At 40.9% G+C, this 19,478-nt stretch overlaps 1 protein-coding gene across 1 annotated transcript in view; it reads right to left on the minus strand.

The window, feature by feature from the left end:
* EBF2 (EBF transcription factor 2) overlaps positions 1-19,478 on the minus strand; it is a 191,984-nt gene that overhangs the window by 36,421 nt on the left and 136,085 nt on the right. Inside the window, exons 8-10 of the mRNA XM_026007906.2 lie at positions 6,621-6,738; positions 4,780-4,910; positions 3,760-3,886 (exon numbers count right to left, since the gene is read on the minus strand). Of these exons, the coding sequence (XP_025863691.1) occupies positions 3,760-3,886; positions 4,780-4,910; positions 6,621-6,738 (376 nt within the window). The remainder of the gene's footprint in view (positions 1-3,759; positions 3,887-4,779; positions 4,911-6,620; positions 6,739-19,478) is intronic.

Here is a 19,478-nt window from a genome sequence, read left to right on the forward strand (position 1 = left end):
TACAGTATCCCCAGCATACAGCACAGTGCTGAATATAGTGAGCATGCTCTATCAATATTTGCTTCATGAACGAGTCAATAAAATTTTAGCGCATCAGGAAAACAGAGCTATTTGCTGATAATAATTGCTAAATAAAAGACACTAGGCAGTATGGCCAAAGACTTGAGTCCTTGTTCTGACTCCACCTTGAATTCGGTGGGCAATTTGTGAACAAGGCACTTCTGCCTGGGTCTCGGTTCTCACATCTGCAAAAGGAGTAGTATGACCAGGTGGTCTTCAACATCTCATCATCTCTATAATTCTTTAAATTTACAAGTAACCTAATATCTATTTTTTCATGGTTATGTGTGCTCTCCTTTTAGCAGACACTTTGTTTCCAAACACTATGGATCATGGCCTCATCTATTCTGTCTGGAAAATTCCTACTTTGCTTTAGAAATGTCACTCTACGGATGCCTGAGTGGCTGGCTCAGTGGTTGAGCGTCTGCCTTTGGGTCAGGGCGTGACCCCAGGATCTAGGATTGAGTCCCACATCGGGCTCCCTGTGAGGAGCCTGCTTCTCCCTCTGCCTATGCCTCTGCCTCTCTGTGTGTGTGTCTCTTGTGAATAAATAAATAAATCTTTCTAAAAAAATAAGAAATGTAAGTCTATTGTCACATCCTCTGGAAAGCCTTCACTGATTCCCTAAAGTCAGTCACTCTCTGCTCAGTGCTCCTTGCACTGATACCTCTTATGGGACTTAACCCAATTATCAAGATCCCCTTCTAGAACTGTAGGCTGCTAGAGGCATAATGAAATTACTGATTTTGTGCCTTGAGCATAATGTAGAGCTGATGTTTGTTCAATGAATATATGAAGTACACTGATACCTGGGCCCTGCTCTCAGAGATTCAGAACTCCTTAGTCTGGGGCCCAGGTGTCCGTGATTTAAAGTACAGCCAAAGGTGAGGACCTCTGCTTCAGAGAGTTTTCACATCTGTATACATGTGTGTGCATATGCACACAGCACCAGGCTCTACACATCCATAGCCTCGCTGAGTATCGATATCTTTCATTATTTCAGAAGAGAGCTGAGGATTGGTTGCAACATGATTGTTGTTTGTCCTACTTGTCCCCTCACAGGCCAGATGGTCATCCATATACAGCGGGTAGACTAGAGAAAACAGATGCCAGGTCCCTAGATGTGGAAAGCATCCCAAAATGAGACCCATTCCTCACCCAACTTGGGGAACAGCCCACACTCCTGCTTTCCTCTTGCCCTTTCCTCTTGACTCCTTCTCAGTCACCTTTGTAGGCTCTTCCTGTCACTCTGAGCCCTACATGTTGGTGTTCCCAAGGCACCATCTTGAAACTTCTTCCATCCTGTAGCTCCACTCTCTTCTGGGGCCATCTCATCCAGCCCTGTGGCTTGAAATCCTGTCTGGATCCTAGCTGCTCCCTTGTTCCACATCCTCAGTGTCTTCCCCTCCAAATGCTTGCCCTACCTGCCTTTCCTACCTCATCTCCCATCATTCTCCTTCCCACCAGTGCCACTCCAGCTAGAAGTATTCATGCTGTTCCGTGATGATGCCAGGCTTATTCCCACCTCTCTATCTGTAATCTGTTCTCTGCCTGGGACACTCACCCCCAATTCATTGACAGCCAAATACTGTTCTAGAGAACACCGGTGACCGACACAGAAACACACACAGCCTCAAAGAATTCCAGGCACAGAAGGAAAGCAATGTAAATGGAGAGGAGAGAAGGTCAGGAAGATATGGAGGCAGGGGGACAGATTTCCACACCTGTGATACGGGTCTCCACACAATGTTCCTTCCTCACCTTCCTGACCACCCTACCCAAAGCCCTCCCTCATTTTCTGTTCCTTACCTATTACTGTTGAAATTATATCATCTCTATTCTGTGTTGTCTGTCTTCCTCTCTAGAAAGTAAGTTCTAGTAAGATGAGGGATTTTATCTTGCCCATTTCTATACCTCAAAACCTAGAGCTATGCCAGCCCATGGTACTAGGAATGTAATAAGTACTTATTTAAATGAATGAATAAACTATATCCATTTGGAAACTAGAGCAGTAAATATTTTATTGTTGCTGCAATAGCATCTTCCATAGAAACACACACATACACGTACTAGCAGAGCAAAGATGCACTTATCTCAAGAGAAAAAATTCAAAGGTGAAATTTTAAATAAGTATACCTAAAAATTACCCTTCTCTATCTACTCCTCATTGATAGCTAACCAGACATTTACACATAAATATGAAGAGGAGGTTGGATCCAAATGTGAAAAGACACTAAAAAATGTTATTAGAATTTTACAATGTACCTGATATATTTTCTAGGTTTATATATTTCTTTCTCTATACCCCTTGTTTTCTTCCTCAAAATACAATGGCCTAGTTGAACCTCCTGCTTCAGTCATTCCCCCGACTCAGTCTTTATATCAATAACATTTGTGTTTCTTATGATAACCCCTTTGACTTATTCTTCTTTGCATGGGAACACTTAATATTGCCTTACAAATCAAGTCTAAATTCCCATACAAGGCTTTGGTTTCTTCCTTCCTTCTTTCTTTTTTTTTTTTTTTTTTTTCATTTTTAAAAGTTGTGGTAAAATACACAAACAAAATTTACCATCTGAAGCCATTTCTAAGCGTACAGTTCAGTACATTCACACTGTGCCACCGGTCCCCAGAACTTCTCTCATAAAACTAAAGCACTAAACCCATTAAACATCCACTCCAATTCTCCCTCCCCAACACCTGATTACCACCATTTTATGTTCCATCTCTGAATTTGGCCATTCTAGGTACCATACAGGGCTTTTAAGCTGTTTTCTGTTTTCCTTCCCTCCCCTTCCTAGCTCATGTGGGCTAAGTTCTGGTCTAGCTTCTACCTGAGTGCATTGCTACAGCTGTAAACTAGCCCTCTCTCCTCCAGACACCTGCTCATCTTACCCACTGGGCCCTGGCACATGAGATTCTCATAGTTGGAACATTCTTCCTTTCTTCTCTGTCTATTCAAATCTTCCCCACCCTTAAAAACAGTCTTTGATTTCTATCTCCTCTTTGAAACCTCTTCCCCCTATTCTGGTCCACACTAAACTCTTGTCTTCTTAGAACTTATATTCCAGTCATTGGAAAAAACAAACATTTTGAATATTCTAATTCCCCAGCTGTTCTGTGCAATATACCATCACCTCATCCAAAAAATTTCTACATTTCCAAGTAAGAATGATGTCTCATAAGTCATTGTACCTTCCACCGAGAAAAAGTAGATATTCAACAAATTTTAAACAAATATTCAGCAAATTTCAACAAATATTGAAATAATAGATAATTCCTACTTTTATAAAATTTTAAAATAATTTGAATCACTCTGCAGCACAATTGGGCAATTTTGACAAATTCTTTTCAAGAAAATTTAGTCAGAGGCAGCAACTCGGTCCAATTTTTTATCTGATCGCTTAGATAAAAATCTGTTTTAGCATGGTTCTAGCCGAGTCAAATTTATGAAGATGTGCTCATTAAATGAGCTCCCGTGATCATTCCCCAAATGGTTTAGAAATTTAAATTTCTAAACATAAAATAAAATTTAAAAGCAAGTCTACACTTCCCCATTCAATACCTATCACCCAGTCCACTCTTCCCACACCAGTAAAAAGACCTAGAAAAGGTAAAATCATTATAAAGTGGAGACACTGGGAACTAGAGTAAAGGTGAACCAGAAGCCCATCTCCCTTGGATCATTTTCTCACCCACCTGTATAAATGAACCTCCCTGGAGCTCCTTTGCAGAACTGTTTGGATTTATAAGATAATGTCACCTCCACTACTCCGGGGATGTGCCGGGGAGGAGTCTGCACTCTGATGGCATGAGGAGTGATTAGCTGAGGAATGAACAGGCAGGGAAATAAAATACTTGTTATACAAATGATCCCCGAGGATACAGAGGACAGGAGTATCTCCCACAATGACCTCCCAGAACAAACTGGCTATACTCCCATTGCCCCAAACACTCCAAATGCCCTTCCCTGTATCTCGCATGTTTCTACCCTGGAATTTCCTCACCACTTAACCTGTCTGGATCCTTGCTTTCCCACCAGCCCAGCTTAAGACTTTCTCACCTCAGGGGCCCATCTCTGTATTCACTTCCTCCCTGCTTTCTACATTGCTACTCTCTCATGTCATGACTTGGCAATTTCCATAACCTAGCAGTGTCACTTGTCTTTTTGTAATATCTTGTTGGTTTTCTCATTATGAAAGTGGAACATATCCACGTTAGAAAATTAGGAAATTATAGAAAAATATGAAGAAAAATATTAGCATTGCATAACCTGGAGACAGCCACTGTTAATCTTTGGTGTGCTTCCAGGACTTTTCTATGGATGGGTATTATATAATCAGATTTTATATCCATAGACACTCGTCCTGATTTTTTTTTTCAGTTAGCATTATAGCGTAAATACTATCCCTTCTCCTGTGTCATTAGAACTTTTTTAAGACCTAATTTTTAATGGTGGAATTGAGCCATTCCTATTATTTACTATTTAGGCTATTCTAATTTTTCACAATGATAATGTTGCAATAAATATTTACCTTTTTAAGGGATCCATGCCTACAATAAGTGTGGTTTACATGTCTCTTAATTCTTGGTGCCTTGCTCATAGTAGGTACTTAGTAAGGTGCATTCATGCTGCTGATGTTCCAGGAATTACATTTCCCCAAATCAAAATCATCTTTGGGCCAAAGAAAATCGGGGAAGCAAGTTGTCCGTGCCTACCTCACTCCATACAAGCATGGTCCCAAACACCACTTGGAGGCCATCAAAGAAGTTGTCTCCAATGATGATAACCATGGCTCCTCCTGTGGTCCAGCCTTCGCTTGGGCTAATGGCTTTGATGCAGGGGGTAGCTAAGAAGATAGAAAAGAAAAAGTCAGGACTGTCCTTAGATGGTTGAAATCTGGAGTTTTGGGGATTGGCTGCTCTTGAAAGCTGTTGGTTATTCCAAGTTCAAGTTGAGCTTTGCTGACTTGCCATCATTCCCTAATTGGTTGCTGGTTTTCACCAGGTCATTAAAGCCTAATGAGTTGACCACTATGTATGAAAACGTGGAACACTTAGCTAATTGTGCAAAGGGTGTTTTTAAAACCCTGTTGTTTTTCCCCATATTTTTATAAGTTGATCACACTGGAAATGTGTAAATCCCTTTTCTCTCCCCACCTCCTCTGCCCCAAGATGTTAAGATTTACAAGGCCTGCTAATGTGCTAGAGAGAAGGAGAAAGTAAAATCTATCATAGTGGAGGGTTTTTTTTTCAGTTCTATCAAGAGACAATTTCTAATCACTTTCCTAACTTTGTAGGATGTATTTCCCCTCCTCCCTTCTTCCATATGTTCAAGGCCTCTGGACTTTACATCCCAACAGGAACCCAATATGGTTTTCAGGCCATAACTAAAGTCAATCCATCACTCCATTTCCAAAGTTGACAGGGTCAAAGGTGGAGGAGAACTTTGGCAGGACTCCAAAAACATGAGCCCCCTTTGAACAGCCAGTCAATCACATCCAATCAGTCAAAAGAAACTGGATGGGTTCCTAGTTCTGAACCCTGGGATTTTCTTCTCTCCTTTCAGTGCCCACTGTGGGAGAATTAACACCACTCCAAATTCTTTACTGATTCAATCATTTTCTTTCAGTTCATTAATTCCTATTTAAATTGATACAAGACACATTTTGAGGGCCATGTTGGGGTGGGGGCTGGTCGGCAGTATACAGCAAAACATCACACTAAAATAGTAGCCTCGGTCAGCCTTTCACCCTACATTATAAAGCCTTAGTACCCCAATGAGTCGGGGAGTGTGAAAGATGGAATTTACCGAGGTATTTGTCAGTTATCTTCCTTGATATGCTTTAATTTTTTGGACAACTTGAAGTTGAACAGTTACCAGTATTTCTGACGACTTTAATGCACATAGAAAACTACCCGGAGCAGATCATGGTTTCTTCTTGTCCAAGCAAACAAAAATCAATTAGTGTCAATTTCATTCCACACATTGTTTTGTTTTGCCCACAATCTGTTTAAGGGCACATCTGACACTTATTCATACATGTCTGGCACCGTAATGTTCCTGTTTAACTAAGATGTCATAGGCCTACGTTTGCCTGAAATGCCCGTCTAGCAAAAAGAAAAACACAGAACTGGATGGCAGAGACGGTGAGGCACGGGGGCCTGAATGTCAGCTGGGAGGCGTGCGGCCTTCAACAGAACAGGCAGGAGTCAGCACTTACAACTTCCCTTAAAACCCACATGATCTTGTGTGCTTTCTTCACTTGCACTCAGACAACATTTGTTTTGTTTTGTTTTGTTTTGTTTTTTTAAAGATTTTATTTATTCATGAGAGACTCAGAGAGAGGCAGAGACACAGGCAGAGGGAGAAGCAGGCTCCCTGTGGGGAACCTGATGCGGGACTCGATCCCGGCACCCCAGGATCACGACCTGAGCCGAAGTCAGATGCTCAACCTCGGAGCCACCCAGGGGCCCCTCAGACATCAATTTAAAATTCAAACCAGGACAATGACAGAGACCTTGACTTATCAGCCCTCCCAGACTGCTCCCAGCCCTACCTTCTGACGGGTCCAGCCTTCTTGCTCGCCGTCCATGCTTAGAGTTGTTATGAACAAACATGTTGTCCGAAACAGCCAGCACGTGTCCATCCACATTCACCGTTGTTGACAACACAACCTGCATATTTGAAGTAAAAGTGGGGTTGGGGGAGGGGTGGAGTTAGTTGTTCATAAAGTAGCAAAAGTCGCAGTGTACTGTTTTGCCAGACTCCCCTATGGCTTGATGAGAGACAGAACAGAGTCTGGGGCCAGGGCCATGCCCTCGGCATCTCAGCCAGTCATCCTCCCCCCTGTGATTATGGCAGAGCTTCCTGGAAAAAAAGAGGCCACCCTTCACTCAGGTGCTGGTACGTATTTGTATTCAAACCATGCCCAGGTGATGAGATGGGGAACCTGGCCATCTGCCGACTGGTTCTAAAACCCTCACTCTCTACCACAGGACCTTGGTCACCCTGAGGAGCCGACTGTGTGCACTCAGGAAGTGAAGATCTCACCACCAGCTGGGAGGTCATCTCCCCCAGCTCAAGAATGGGTTCTCACACTTCAGCCGTGTGCGAGAGTAATGCTGGGCCCACGGATGCTGCCTGAGGAGTTGTTTGTGGTCACCCCGCTCACTAGAGAGCGGTGGCAGAGATGCCCCGGTTTTTGGTGAGGAGATGAAGTTGCTGGAATTCAGCGTTGAAAATGTAGGGCATTTAGTCTCTAAGCAGAGGAAGGGAAGAGATGAGTGTGGAATAGTGGAACACAGATTAGGAGTCAGAACTAAAGTTAACACACCTGCTGTTTTGTGACCTTGTAACCTGGGACAAATTACCTCACCTTTTCTAATCTCCATTTCTCTCATCTGTAAAACATAAACGACAATACCTCTCTCGGGGCTCAATAAATAATGTAAGGATGAAATGAGATGCTGCAAGGAAAGAGTTAGGTGCAGGGCCTGGCACGTGCCAAATTGGGATGAGTTCCACCCTAATTGCCTCACCTCGGCCTTGTTTGGCCTGTCAGTAGGACAGGTGACAATACTCAGTGAGCCCCTCCCATTGTGCAGCTCTAAGGGAGGCTCTAGAAAGGTAGACACACGGGCTGGGTACCAAAAATTATAAGGCACCCCCAAAGAGCTCACTTTCGGGGGTGGGAATGGGGAGAAACGTGGCTAACACATCAAACAAATAGCATGCAAAAGGAAATCAAATTAAATTCTATGTGTGCGCTGTAGGTCAGGGGTACGGAAGATGTTCAAAGAGGCAGAGGTCAGTTAAGCTCAGAGCAGTTGGAAAAGAGTAGCTGAGGTGGGTGGACTTGAGTGCGCCCACTATCTACTTCACCCAGGAGGATGGGCCATCCTAGATCTAAAAATGACTCTTCGCCTCTATTCCCAAATTAAACTTGCTGATATTATATGCATAATTTTTCTGTCAGCCCTTCCTTCCTTATTAAATGAAGGGTGGGAGGGTGGGAGAGACCTTGGCCCTGCTTATCTCTAATGTGAAGGATTATTCATTCGTATATTCATTCATTAAATGGCAAATGCGATTTTCTACTATGAGTAATTTCAAGCAAACAAAGTAAACAGAACAGTATAATAAATCCTTCCTTTTTTTTTTTTTTAGGTGAAGTTTACATACATTGAAATGCACAAATCTTAGCTGCACAATGTTGTCAGATGCATGCAGGGAAGACATGCCATGTCAGGGCATGGAACATTTCCATCTCCCCAGAAAGTTATCTTGTGTCCCTTCTTAGTCAATCTGACCCACTACCTAACCCTCACCCAAGGAAACCCTTCTGAATGTATTTTTACCTTCAGAGGTGTCTTAGATGGTATCTTTTAAATTTTTTTAATATGTATTTTAATATAATAGGGGTTCAAGAGAAAGCATGAGTCCCCAAAAGATTTCACCTAACCTAGTCCCAGCGGCATGACAGATGCAGACAAGAATTTTCCACGGAATAAGTGGGCTTCAGTCATTCATCCCAAAAGCATTCACTGAGCTCCTGCTACGTGTTGGGTATTACATCAGGCCCCGGAGATTCAAAGACGACAAAATGTGCTCCTAGTCGGCTATGAGTCTCTTCCACACTTCGGTTCATGAAACTACTATGGGTTCGGTGTCCCTGCCTTTCTGTGACATCAAAAGGAACTTAAAGGAACCTCAGTTGTCATTCAGAAAATTATGGTCAACAGCCCACAAGTCAGGGATGCAGCCTATCTAGCTCCAGATCTGTTTTCAATTGTGCCCATGTCAACATGTTTAAGAGTCTGGGGAAAGTCCTTCCAGAAAGTTCCTATTGTATGGTGGCCACCGAAAGGTGTAGACATCCATCACTCGCCACGAGTGCATGGAGATGCAGGTTCTTATCAGAGCAAGCACAAGATGGCATCATAGTCAAAGAGAGGGAGAAGCCAAGGCTCCTGGCATGGAGTTAAAAGATGAACATATACTTCTGCATATACTTCCCCCCGCTGAAAATAACAGGAGAAGGTGGAGAAAAAAGAGCAATCAGACCACTTTTACAAATCGTGTGTGTGAACGGATTGACATAGCTGCCATCCATCTCTGCGAAAACCCAAAGCAAGAGGAGGCTTCAGGCTTCAGTTGCTGATGAGCTGTGCGAGGCCCAGTGAGGGGAGCCCCAGTCTGTCTGAGGATTCTGTGGGTATAGAGAGTGTTCTCTCGGAGGCCGCTTGACTTCATCCCACAAACTCCTTGTCATACTGTATTTTAGTGCTCCTCATGCATTCCTGCCACAAAATATGGGGCTTTCTCGAGCCAGCTGATTTCATCATTGTCCATTTGGGTGGAGTGAGATTTGGTTCCAAAGTGAACGTTTCCCGAATGACATACCCTGATGGTTCAGATGCACTTCATTATTTTCTATTAACAATGGAAATAAATTTTAATCTCTTGCTGGCTAGCTCTGGCCTCTCATGACAGCAAGGGAATTAACCTGAATTATTTCAGTGTCTGCAAAATTTATTACAAGATTTTAAATTATGTCCAAATGTATGTGCGTGTGTGCGTGTGTGTGTGTGTGTGTATATATATATATAGACACAAGGCAAGTTCTCATTTTTAATATTCCAACTATCTTACACTGTGGGGCATCTAGAAGAGCCTGCCGATTAAACTGCTTTGGGAAAATGTAGAGGATTTAATCTTCCACCCCCCCACCCTTGTGAAACCCGACATGTTTGCTGGTTGTTCTTATACGTGTGCGCACACACGCACACAAATATTGACTTTTACATACATTCACTCTCCTTCTGGAGGAAAACGAACTTCGTTATGGAGGTGAAGATACGTTTGGTACATTCAAAGCTTCGAATTTAACTTCCTTCACTATTTTCTGATGAACGATGACAACACTGATATTATTCTATTCAGACAAGTTAAAGTTTCTGAATGTTTGGGGACTAAAGGAAGTGGAATGTGCATTCCAGCATCGTCTCACTCCCAGGCCTTCCCCTTCCACAAGCCAACTTCTTTCCCCTAGTGAGTATTTCCTGGGTCACGAAGGCTGACCTTTTCCATCTGGAATCAATCAGTCAACCCCTGACAACTTCCTGAAACACCTCACTCCATTTCCTGTTCTCCCCCCTTCTCTCTTTCCCCCTGGTTTGCTTCACTCTTCAAAACTGCAGGCCACAGCAGCTTAATGTTAGAGGGTCAGACACAGTTAGACTCCAAAACACTACACAAGGACACCTTTGACCTTCAAAAATCTTTACATCTTAGCTAAACAAATCAAGGTCAACATTTCTTACCATTACCTTGTTAACTATTTGTATGCATCTTTGCCAACGATCTTCTGATCATATAACCATCAATACCACTTGTTCTCCTAAGCTCATAAACGGATCTGTTTTCCAAGTAGCAAGTTTAGTCTTGACAAAGGGTACCGTTTGGAAGTAGCCAAAACTAAAAGTCACGAGCATTATAACAAACATATGGAGAATCTTGCCTACAAAGGAACTTCTATGTCTCATCAGTGTCTCCTATCACCTTAACCTGATACCTTGTCTTTTCTAAAGCTGTCAGGCTTTCTTGGCACTGCCATTCTGCTGGCACGGCCCAAAAGAATGCCAATTAAGAATACAGATGTCCATAATTTGTGTGGGATGGACCTCCAGTTTGTGCTGCTGACACTGTGACAGCTTTCATTTTTTTTCTCATAGTTGGCATATCTGTATTTTAGCTCAAAGCTTCACAAGGAAAGCCTGCAGATCTGAAACCCAAGCTACTGTAGATGATAGCTCTCCTCGACTGAGACATTTCAGTTCAACACAAAAGCAATAACCAATTATATTCATGCAAGCATTATTTATGACCTGGCACTTTAAAGACAAGATTCCAAGAAGGAGAAGTAGGGACCCATTGAAACTGCTTGCATTTTTTAAAGCAGAAATAGTTTTTCACTTTTGGCAATTCTTTATTTTGCTTTGCGAAATCTTGAATTTTTGGTGAGGCCAGATCAATACACACAGACCAACTGGAGAGTGGTAGTGTAGTTTCCGTTCTGAATCATCCAATTAAATGGCAATTTTAGTTACATGAATAAAAAGTCTGTATCTCCCCTTGAAAAATACAAGACAGTTGTAAGAACAAAATGTACAACTCTGTTAGCAATCTGCTAAAAGTGCTCAAGAAAACTGATTGGCCTTTTCAAATTATTTTTTTCTTCTCATTATCTAAAAGTACTCCCATGTCCCGCACTCTAATAATTTATACAAAGCAGGAGATGAGTTGTAAAGAGCTCTTTCCTGCCTATATGAGGCCATGGTGGGAGTTACTCTTTAGGTGGGCACATCCGTTAATCTGTACAACCAGCTTTCCAATAGAGGAACTGCTCCTTTGGTATCAGAACGATATCATGCAGTATGGGAACTCTTACAACCCCTGGGGTATTTTTATGTCTCACTCTGAAATGTCTTTGACTGTTTGGGAACATCATACTTTCAGGTTTCTTTCCTTTTTTTTTTTTTTTTAATCTCTCCTCAAAGCTATAACTGTATGATTTGGTTGAGTTACTTAAGTCAGAGAAATGACCAGCTTGGAGTCTACCCCTAGACAGTCTTTCTCAGCTCACACACAGGTGTCCCTATAAAGACCCAACATCTCCCATAGAAGGGTAAAGGAAAAAGAGAAGTCAAAATGAAAAATGTGTGGAATGACCACACGATCTGCTCTTTGAAACAGATGAGAATCCTAGTGTCTTTAGTCACTAGAGAATAATTACACTGGTTAGAAACCTCCCCATATCGATCAGAGTTCTTGCTTTGAAAACACACCAAATTCTATCATTTGTCAGACACATTTCCCCTCCATTTCAATGGGGGTCATGCACCTTCTAGTCAAACATGGAGCCTTTGGTAGTTTAATCTCAGTAAAGCCCTGATAGGCAGCATTTAGAATACACTCAAGGTGGAAGACTCTCCAATACCTACTCACAAACATGCATCCACCAAGCTAAATAAAACGGTCCAGAAAATTCCTGTTATTTTGCCAAGTATGGAAAAAAATTCTTTATGACATTTTACATCTGGAAATGGAATTAAATTCATGATGTGCTTTTCCCTTATAACTGTTCAGTTGCTATATATGTTATTTCAGCTTTCCCAAAGTGTAACTATTATGTGGGATTTTATTTTCCACCTGTGGTAGGAGGAAAGAGACATAGAGACCATTAAAGGGAAAAGAGAAAAGCAAGACAGACTTCTGGTTGTGGGCAACCAAGTCTGGAGTCCATATCAGTGAGAAAAAAATACTCTGTTGGTGTTTTTATACACTGGCTAATTTTCACATTCAACAAGGGGACTCTGATGAAACAATTTTGTCTAAGCCTCCATGAAGTCAACCCAGGCTAACAACAAACAACTGGCTACTGCGAATTGTTTCTCCCCACCACTTTATTCTTGGCACACGTCGTATTTTCAAACCAGATTTAAAGCCTAGATTCTTCTTCGTTACTGGACTCCAGGGTCTCCAAAATTACCTTTAAACACCTACCCCGCAAGTATGGATTTTGTCATCTTTTTTTTTTTTTGTAAGGAATTCCCAGAATTCTTAGCAATCACTGTTGTTTCATATTCCCTAAGGCTAAATTTTCTGTTCAGTTAAGGATCAAGTGCCAAATGAGAGAACATCAAGTTGATTGCTGTTGAGACAGATGTGGGGCATTGTGGGGCTGCTCACACCAAGGGATGGGGGGAATCATGGCATTAATGACATAACTCCTGAGAAGACACTTTTTTAAGTAAGAAGACAGCCCTATATTTCAATCAGTTAGAGGTATTTGTTGATACTGCCAGTGACATTCCCAGCAATACTCTACTGCTACATGCAATGGAGACTTACAGAAAAAAACATTGCCACTACTTTGAGGGCTTCCAGGTGGTTGATGAAGCATAACAAACACTGCACATAATCAGAAAAGATGGCCATATAGTAATGTATAATTAAGGTCTAAATTGTGTGGCCATTGTATACTCCAAGAGCCCAAAGGTGAGAAAAATTAATCTGAACTGAAGGCAGTGACCAACATTTTCATCAAGGAAATGAGATTTGAGATAGGCCTCAAAGAATTGAAAAAGTTTTGTTATACAACTTGAGCTTACTGAAATCATTATTCTGGCACTTAAAAAAAATCTAATTGGCATAAGTGCAGTAGCATGCTGAAGACTGTTTCCACTGGCATATTTTGCAAATTTGGCTTAGGATGGCCATCTATTAAGAGCCTTTAAAAAAAAAAAAAACAGTTGACTGTACAAAAATCAAGTGGCAATTTTTTTTAAACCAGTCTTTCATGTCATCAGGGAGCCTGCTTTACAACTAAATTTCCCCCATCTCTAAGGTCATAGACACTTGCTACATCTACCCTCCCTTTTATTCCACTGAACCCATTGCTTTTCCCATCTAAAACATATGCCAAGTGGGATGGTTATAGCCAAGGGCAGTATTTTACTAGCAAACATTTTGAGAGCCACAGGGGAGCCTTAACATATTTGATGCAGTTCTTGACTTGGCTGGGCCATTCTCTTCCACCAAACTCTGCCCCCTCAGGGACCTCATGAATCACCTGTCGTCCACCAAAAACCAGGAGCACGTAGTCCCCATGAGCAGCTACAAAATCTATATATTCTTACTGCAAAACTATGAAAGCTTTGCTTTCCAGGGAGTTCTGCATCTGATTGTTCTGGAATGTGTTCAGAGGTAGATTTCAGAGCCCAAATCTGAGTCTCCTAAATGTTGAAGCATGTAAGCTTTGTTTCCACCTAACTGAAATCTGACATGCCCTTTCCCAAAAGTTATACAGGCAGCTACTTGCTATTACGTCTCCCTCTTTTCTTCCATGAATAACTCAAAACACATTCCCTACATGGGTTGGTTAAAGTTTTTATCATCCTGATTCTCGTCTGCATTTGAGATACCAAAAGACACGGAGTGGGGTAGCAGAAGGGTATCCTGTGAAACACAGAAAAGCTTGATGTAACCCACAGAAAGCCTTCCCCAAACTTTCTGGACTGCGGGAAATATCCTCAAACCCTCAGAAAGTTGGTTTTTTTTTTTTTTTTCTGACTCCGAATAGATAATTATTATTTCTCAGACTATCTGGTTTGTTTTACCACCAGATAATGGACTCACCTGTTGATTAGAGAGGCCATAAGTCAAGTGATTTTCATTATGAGCTTAAAAACTGCTGCTCGGTAGCACAACAATCTTCAAATGGCACATGAGATCACAGAGCAGCTGGAGTAGCTCTTGAATTGAAAGATTTGAACTGAAGAAACCTGCAGGCAGCTGGAGCTGTATTAAATTTTTACCATTTGGAGTTAATTTAAACTCTCGTTTCCCTCTTCAATGGGTGTGAGAGAAACATTCAACATTTTTTATTTAAGGAAAATAGATGGTGGTGCCATTAAAAAGTTTTATATAAGAACTGAGGGTTTAAGAAATCATAAGGGTTTGTTGGATGGATCTTGGCCCTGTTCCAAGACATGAGTAGCCCTGCCCTTTGCTCCGGCATCATTCAAAGAGACTAGTGGCTAACGCCCAGCTGTGTGGACTGGGTGTCTTTGTCATCCACGTTAATTTCCCCATTGTTCCTGTGCAGTGGCTGCATCCAGGCCCTCAGCCTCTCACATTATCCAGCTACCCCAGTGATGCCAGTTGGCGTTCACACAGCCTCACTTTCTTTCTTCATCCTGATAGAGATCTTTACGTCTTCTACTCCCTTTTCCCCACCACCGTGTATTGCTTTTCTCTTCCTCAGAGGTCCGACAGACCTGCTAGGGCACAACCCTTTCCCTCATCCCCTCCAAGTACCCCTCAAAATCCCCTTCTGGCAGGCCCATCCTGGGATTGTGTGAAGATCCTATAAACAAACAGAAATCAACTCAGTGCTGATATCCTTCCCAATCTGGCTCCCAAGATAACTTTTCTTTCATTACAAATGTATGCATGTGCCCCTCTATATATCTTGACCTTTTATGTCTCAAGGCAGCAGATGGGAAGACCTGTCTGGATATATTTCTCTGTCCTCTCCCTAGAATAAGTGTGATTACTTTGGTGGACCTAATCTAAAAATGGGAAAATTTAGGGGCGAACCTGAGAACACAAGAGTAACTCAGAAAAGTTTAGCAAATGGCAGTAGGGATCTTTATCCTAACTACGTGAAAGCTGTAAGTTTGTAAATGAGGAGTTTATTTAAAATTATTCTAGGATTAGAGATGTGTCAAGGCACTAACTAACTAACTCCAGAATGACAATGGCCAAGTTGGTGCTACTCACACGATGGAAGATACCCCAGCCCTCTACAGTGATCATGCTTATGTAAAACAGAGTCCTCTTGAGGCAAGAGGAAATAACTGGCACCCAGGTCTTTAACATTCCCAATGTCAAATAAGTTAGTGGTCTGCAGACATGAGTGTCCTGTTATAGCTGATACTGTGGAAAACTTTGAAAGCTATTTGGAAGAGCATCCACATTTACTATTATTTTAATGGTAGGTCTCACTTAGATTTCACCAAGCCACCCATGACCAACACCACTGACTTTTGGCAGTCAGCATAAAGACAACTGGCTTCATGCTGGGCCCTGTACTTCCAGGCAGGTTCCTTGTAGACCACAGAGAAGCAGCATTAAAGCTATGTGAATCACTCATTTATCATGTTCTCATTATCTCCCCACTGGAAGGTAAGTCCCTCGAGGGCAATGAATCATATCTACTTTACTTGTTGATGTATCTCTAGCACCTAGGATAGTTCCTGGCACACAGAATTTCCACAACAATATAGGTTGGGTGAATGAAGAAATGAATGTGGGCATCTATGTTTTCACTGTGACTCGGAGCAGACCCAGTCAACCTATCTCTGAGGATGATTGGGCAACATCTACCCTAATTGTTACCAACTTTGGTGTTTTAGACTATGAATGTGGGAAATGACAACATGTTTGACTTCTCCTTGTCTTGGCTTGCTTTTCTTCCAGATTTCCAACTGCCTTCTCTCTACCCATAGTGTAGAGAAATAAATGGGGTCCATTGTGTCTTAATAGGCCTGTCAACTTAAACGAGACATGAATTTCTTTCCTTTTTTTTCACTGAGCTGTTATTCTGGGTGTTTCACCCAATTGTTCTGTCTCAAGAAGGGCAGAAATGATTTTCTGTATCTGTATGGCCCATGGATTTAGAAACTTTGGGGACCACAGAAATCTTTTCTTTTTTCCCTTTATTCCTTTACTTTTCTCCCTTCTCTCTTTAAAAAAAAAAGGTATTTAATAACAATTTATTGAGCTCTGCACAATGGCCAGGATTATGCTAGGCATCGGGGAGAAACACAAACGTTAAAAAAAAAACCTATCAGTTACCCTCAAGCAGCACAGTCTCTTAGATGAACAATAATGGCAAGACAATGTGATTGGTGGTATAATAAAAGCATGTAGAGAATGGTATTATGGCACAGAAGAAGGAGCCAACAAGTCTGTCAGGAAGAGTCAGAAAATGCCTCACAAAGAAGGTGACATTCAGGCATTGAAACATGAGTAAGTCACAAAGTCACAAATTGGGGAGGGGCGAAGGGTTCTCAGGCAGAGAGGCAAATGTGTGGAAAGTTCAAGTAATATTCCATGTAATAGAAATCAGTGAAGTGTGCCTAGTGAGTGGTGGGTATATGGAAACCCTAGAAAATGTGCATGGCAGGAGTACTGCTGGGACAAAGATACTAACCAGCCACACCTTTCAAAATCTGAGCTTTCATCTACAGATAGTAGGTAGTTATATTTTAAGCAGAGGAGCAACATGTTTTAAAAGATAACTTTGACTAAACAAGGAAGGAGAAGAATCAGAGACCTTATTGCAGTTAGATTTAGCAGATACTTAGGAGGAGGAAGTGACACTTCACCAATAAATGAGGGCACGGATCCAGAGAGTAAGTATTGAATTCTGCTGTGAACAGGTGCTCATTAATAACCCAAGGAAAGATACCCAGGAAGAAGGTAGAGAGGGATTTCTGCAGTTCCAGAGAAGGGTGAGGCCTGAGGCTATGGATCCAGGCATCACCTGGGAAGAGATGGTATTTATAAGAAAGTGGGAAGATTATCAGGGAACTCCCAAGTGGACTGATCCCCTTTGTAAGGGTTATATTACATAGGGGATGCCCATTTGATAGATGACTTTCATTTCTTTAGGTCGGGGGACCATGGAATCCTAAGAGATGTTTCAAGAGGTTTGGGAACACCTGACATTCTAAGCAAAACTTGGTTTAACAGTAGCTTTTGTGGCAACAGAATCTATAGCTTTCATCAAATTCTCCAAAGGATCTGAGCCAAAAAAGGATTAAAACCTATTGTGTTTTGATAAACAGACATATGTATTTACATATGTCCGAGATACTTAGGACTTGAGCTGAATTAAGAGGTTTGTTTCCAGCTAGAAGAAAAATTAATATAATGATCATGTTCTCATTTGGTCATTTTGAGAAAAAGAATCCAAGTTCCATGACTGTTTTGGGGACAGGGCAAAGAAGAGAGGTAGGAGAGAAGAGGGAATTTAGTTGGATTCATGACTTGGTAAGAAAAATTTCATATTTCTATTCTATTCAGAATAGAAATAGAGCATGTCTCCACAAAAAAAATGCTTCAGATTAAATGTTTGATTGATCATATATAACAAACTGGAGGAATGAAGCAACTATCTGTATAGTATTACCTTTGTCATAAAAGTATTACCTTTGTCATTTTGAATAAGATATGTATTTCAGAAATTCCTAAGTTACCATTCCCTCAGATCACTCCTCCCGTCACTACAATATCTAGTTTGGTTTCCTATTTTGAACTTGCTCCAAGTCTCTCACTTGACCATCAATGCACATAGTCAAGACTTTCTCCATAGTAGGCTTCTCCAGGTAAAGAGTATTCATTGAAGGTTATACTATTAATGGAATCTAAGCACAGTATAAAAATCATCAATTATTTTTACATCAAAGGATGCTATCATGAGAGTCAAGACATTAATAGAATAGGAAAAAACTGTTTGCAAATCACTTATCTGATAAGGGCCTGTATCCCAAATATATAAAAAACTCTTACAATTAAACAATAAAAAGACAAATAACCCAATCTAAATATGAATAAAGGATTAGAATAGAGAGTTCTCCAAAGAAGATATATAAATAAGTGGTCAATAAGAACGTGAAAAAATGTTCTCCACCATTAGTCATTAGAGAAAGACAAATCAAAACCACAGTGAGATACTACTCACAGGATGGCTAGAATTTAAAACAAAAACAAATTTTAAAAACCCAGAAAATAACAAGTGTTGGCAAAGATGAAGAATTGGAACCTTTGTACATTACTGATGGGAATATAAAATGATGCAGCCACTGTAGAAAACAGTTTGGCAGTTCCTCAAAAAGCTAAAGATAGAGTTAACATATGACTCAGAAATTCTACTCTTAGATATATACTCAAGAGAATTGAAAACATATGTTCACACACCAAAAAACTTGTACACAAATGTTCATAGAAGCATTATTTATAAAAGCTTAAAAGTAGAAACAACCCAAGTGTCCCTCAACTGACATATAGATAAATAAAATGTGGTACATTTTTACAGTGGAATATTACTCCACCCTAAAAAGGAATGAAGTAGTGACACAGACTTCAATGTGGCTCAACCTTGAAAACATGATGCTAAGTGACAGAAACCAGATACAAAAGGCCACATTGTTGTATGAGTCCAATCAGATGAAATGTCCCAAATACAAAAATCCAGAGACAGAAAGTGGATTTGTGGTTGTCAGTTGGTGGGGAGAAAAGGGAATTGGGAGGTATGGGGTTTCATTTGGGGATGGTGAGCATGTTCTGGAATTGTAGAGTGGTGATGGTTGCACAACATTGTGAATATACTAAAGGTCACTGAACTGCACAATTTAAAATGGTTAAGATGATGAATGATATGTTATATGCATTTTACCCCGATAAAAAATATCAAAAAGATTTGCCAATAAATTTCAGCTCTAACCCCAAAATAAGACAATTAGAATCCACAAATTAAAAAAAAAAGTCTCTTTCTTTGCAGACATCAAATATTTACACATTGGATGAGAATCTCCCATCATTTTAAGATTTATTCTACTCTGTTAGCAACATTTATTCTAATCCTGTTAAAAGCTCAGGCACATTGAAACCCTCACTTAGTAAATAACAGAAGAAGCATAGGAAAGATGATCATGCCTTTGCTTAGTGAGTACGTTTCCAAAATAAAATGACAAGATATTCTTTTAAAAGACTCTTCAAATGTATATGAGTATTCTCAAGTTTAAAACTCTTTGGAAGTAATGCTGGAGAATAAGGGGATAGG

This window comes from Vulpes vulpes, chromosome 9 (assembly GCF_048418805.1).
Source record: "Vulpes vulpes isolate BD-2025 chromosome 9, VulVul3, whole genome shotgun sequence".
NCBI lineage: Eukaryota > Metazoa > Chordata > Mammalia > Carnivora > Canidae > Vulpes > Vulpes vulpes.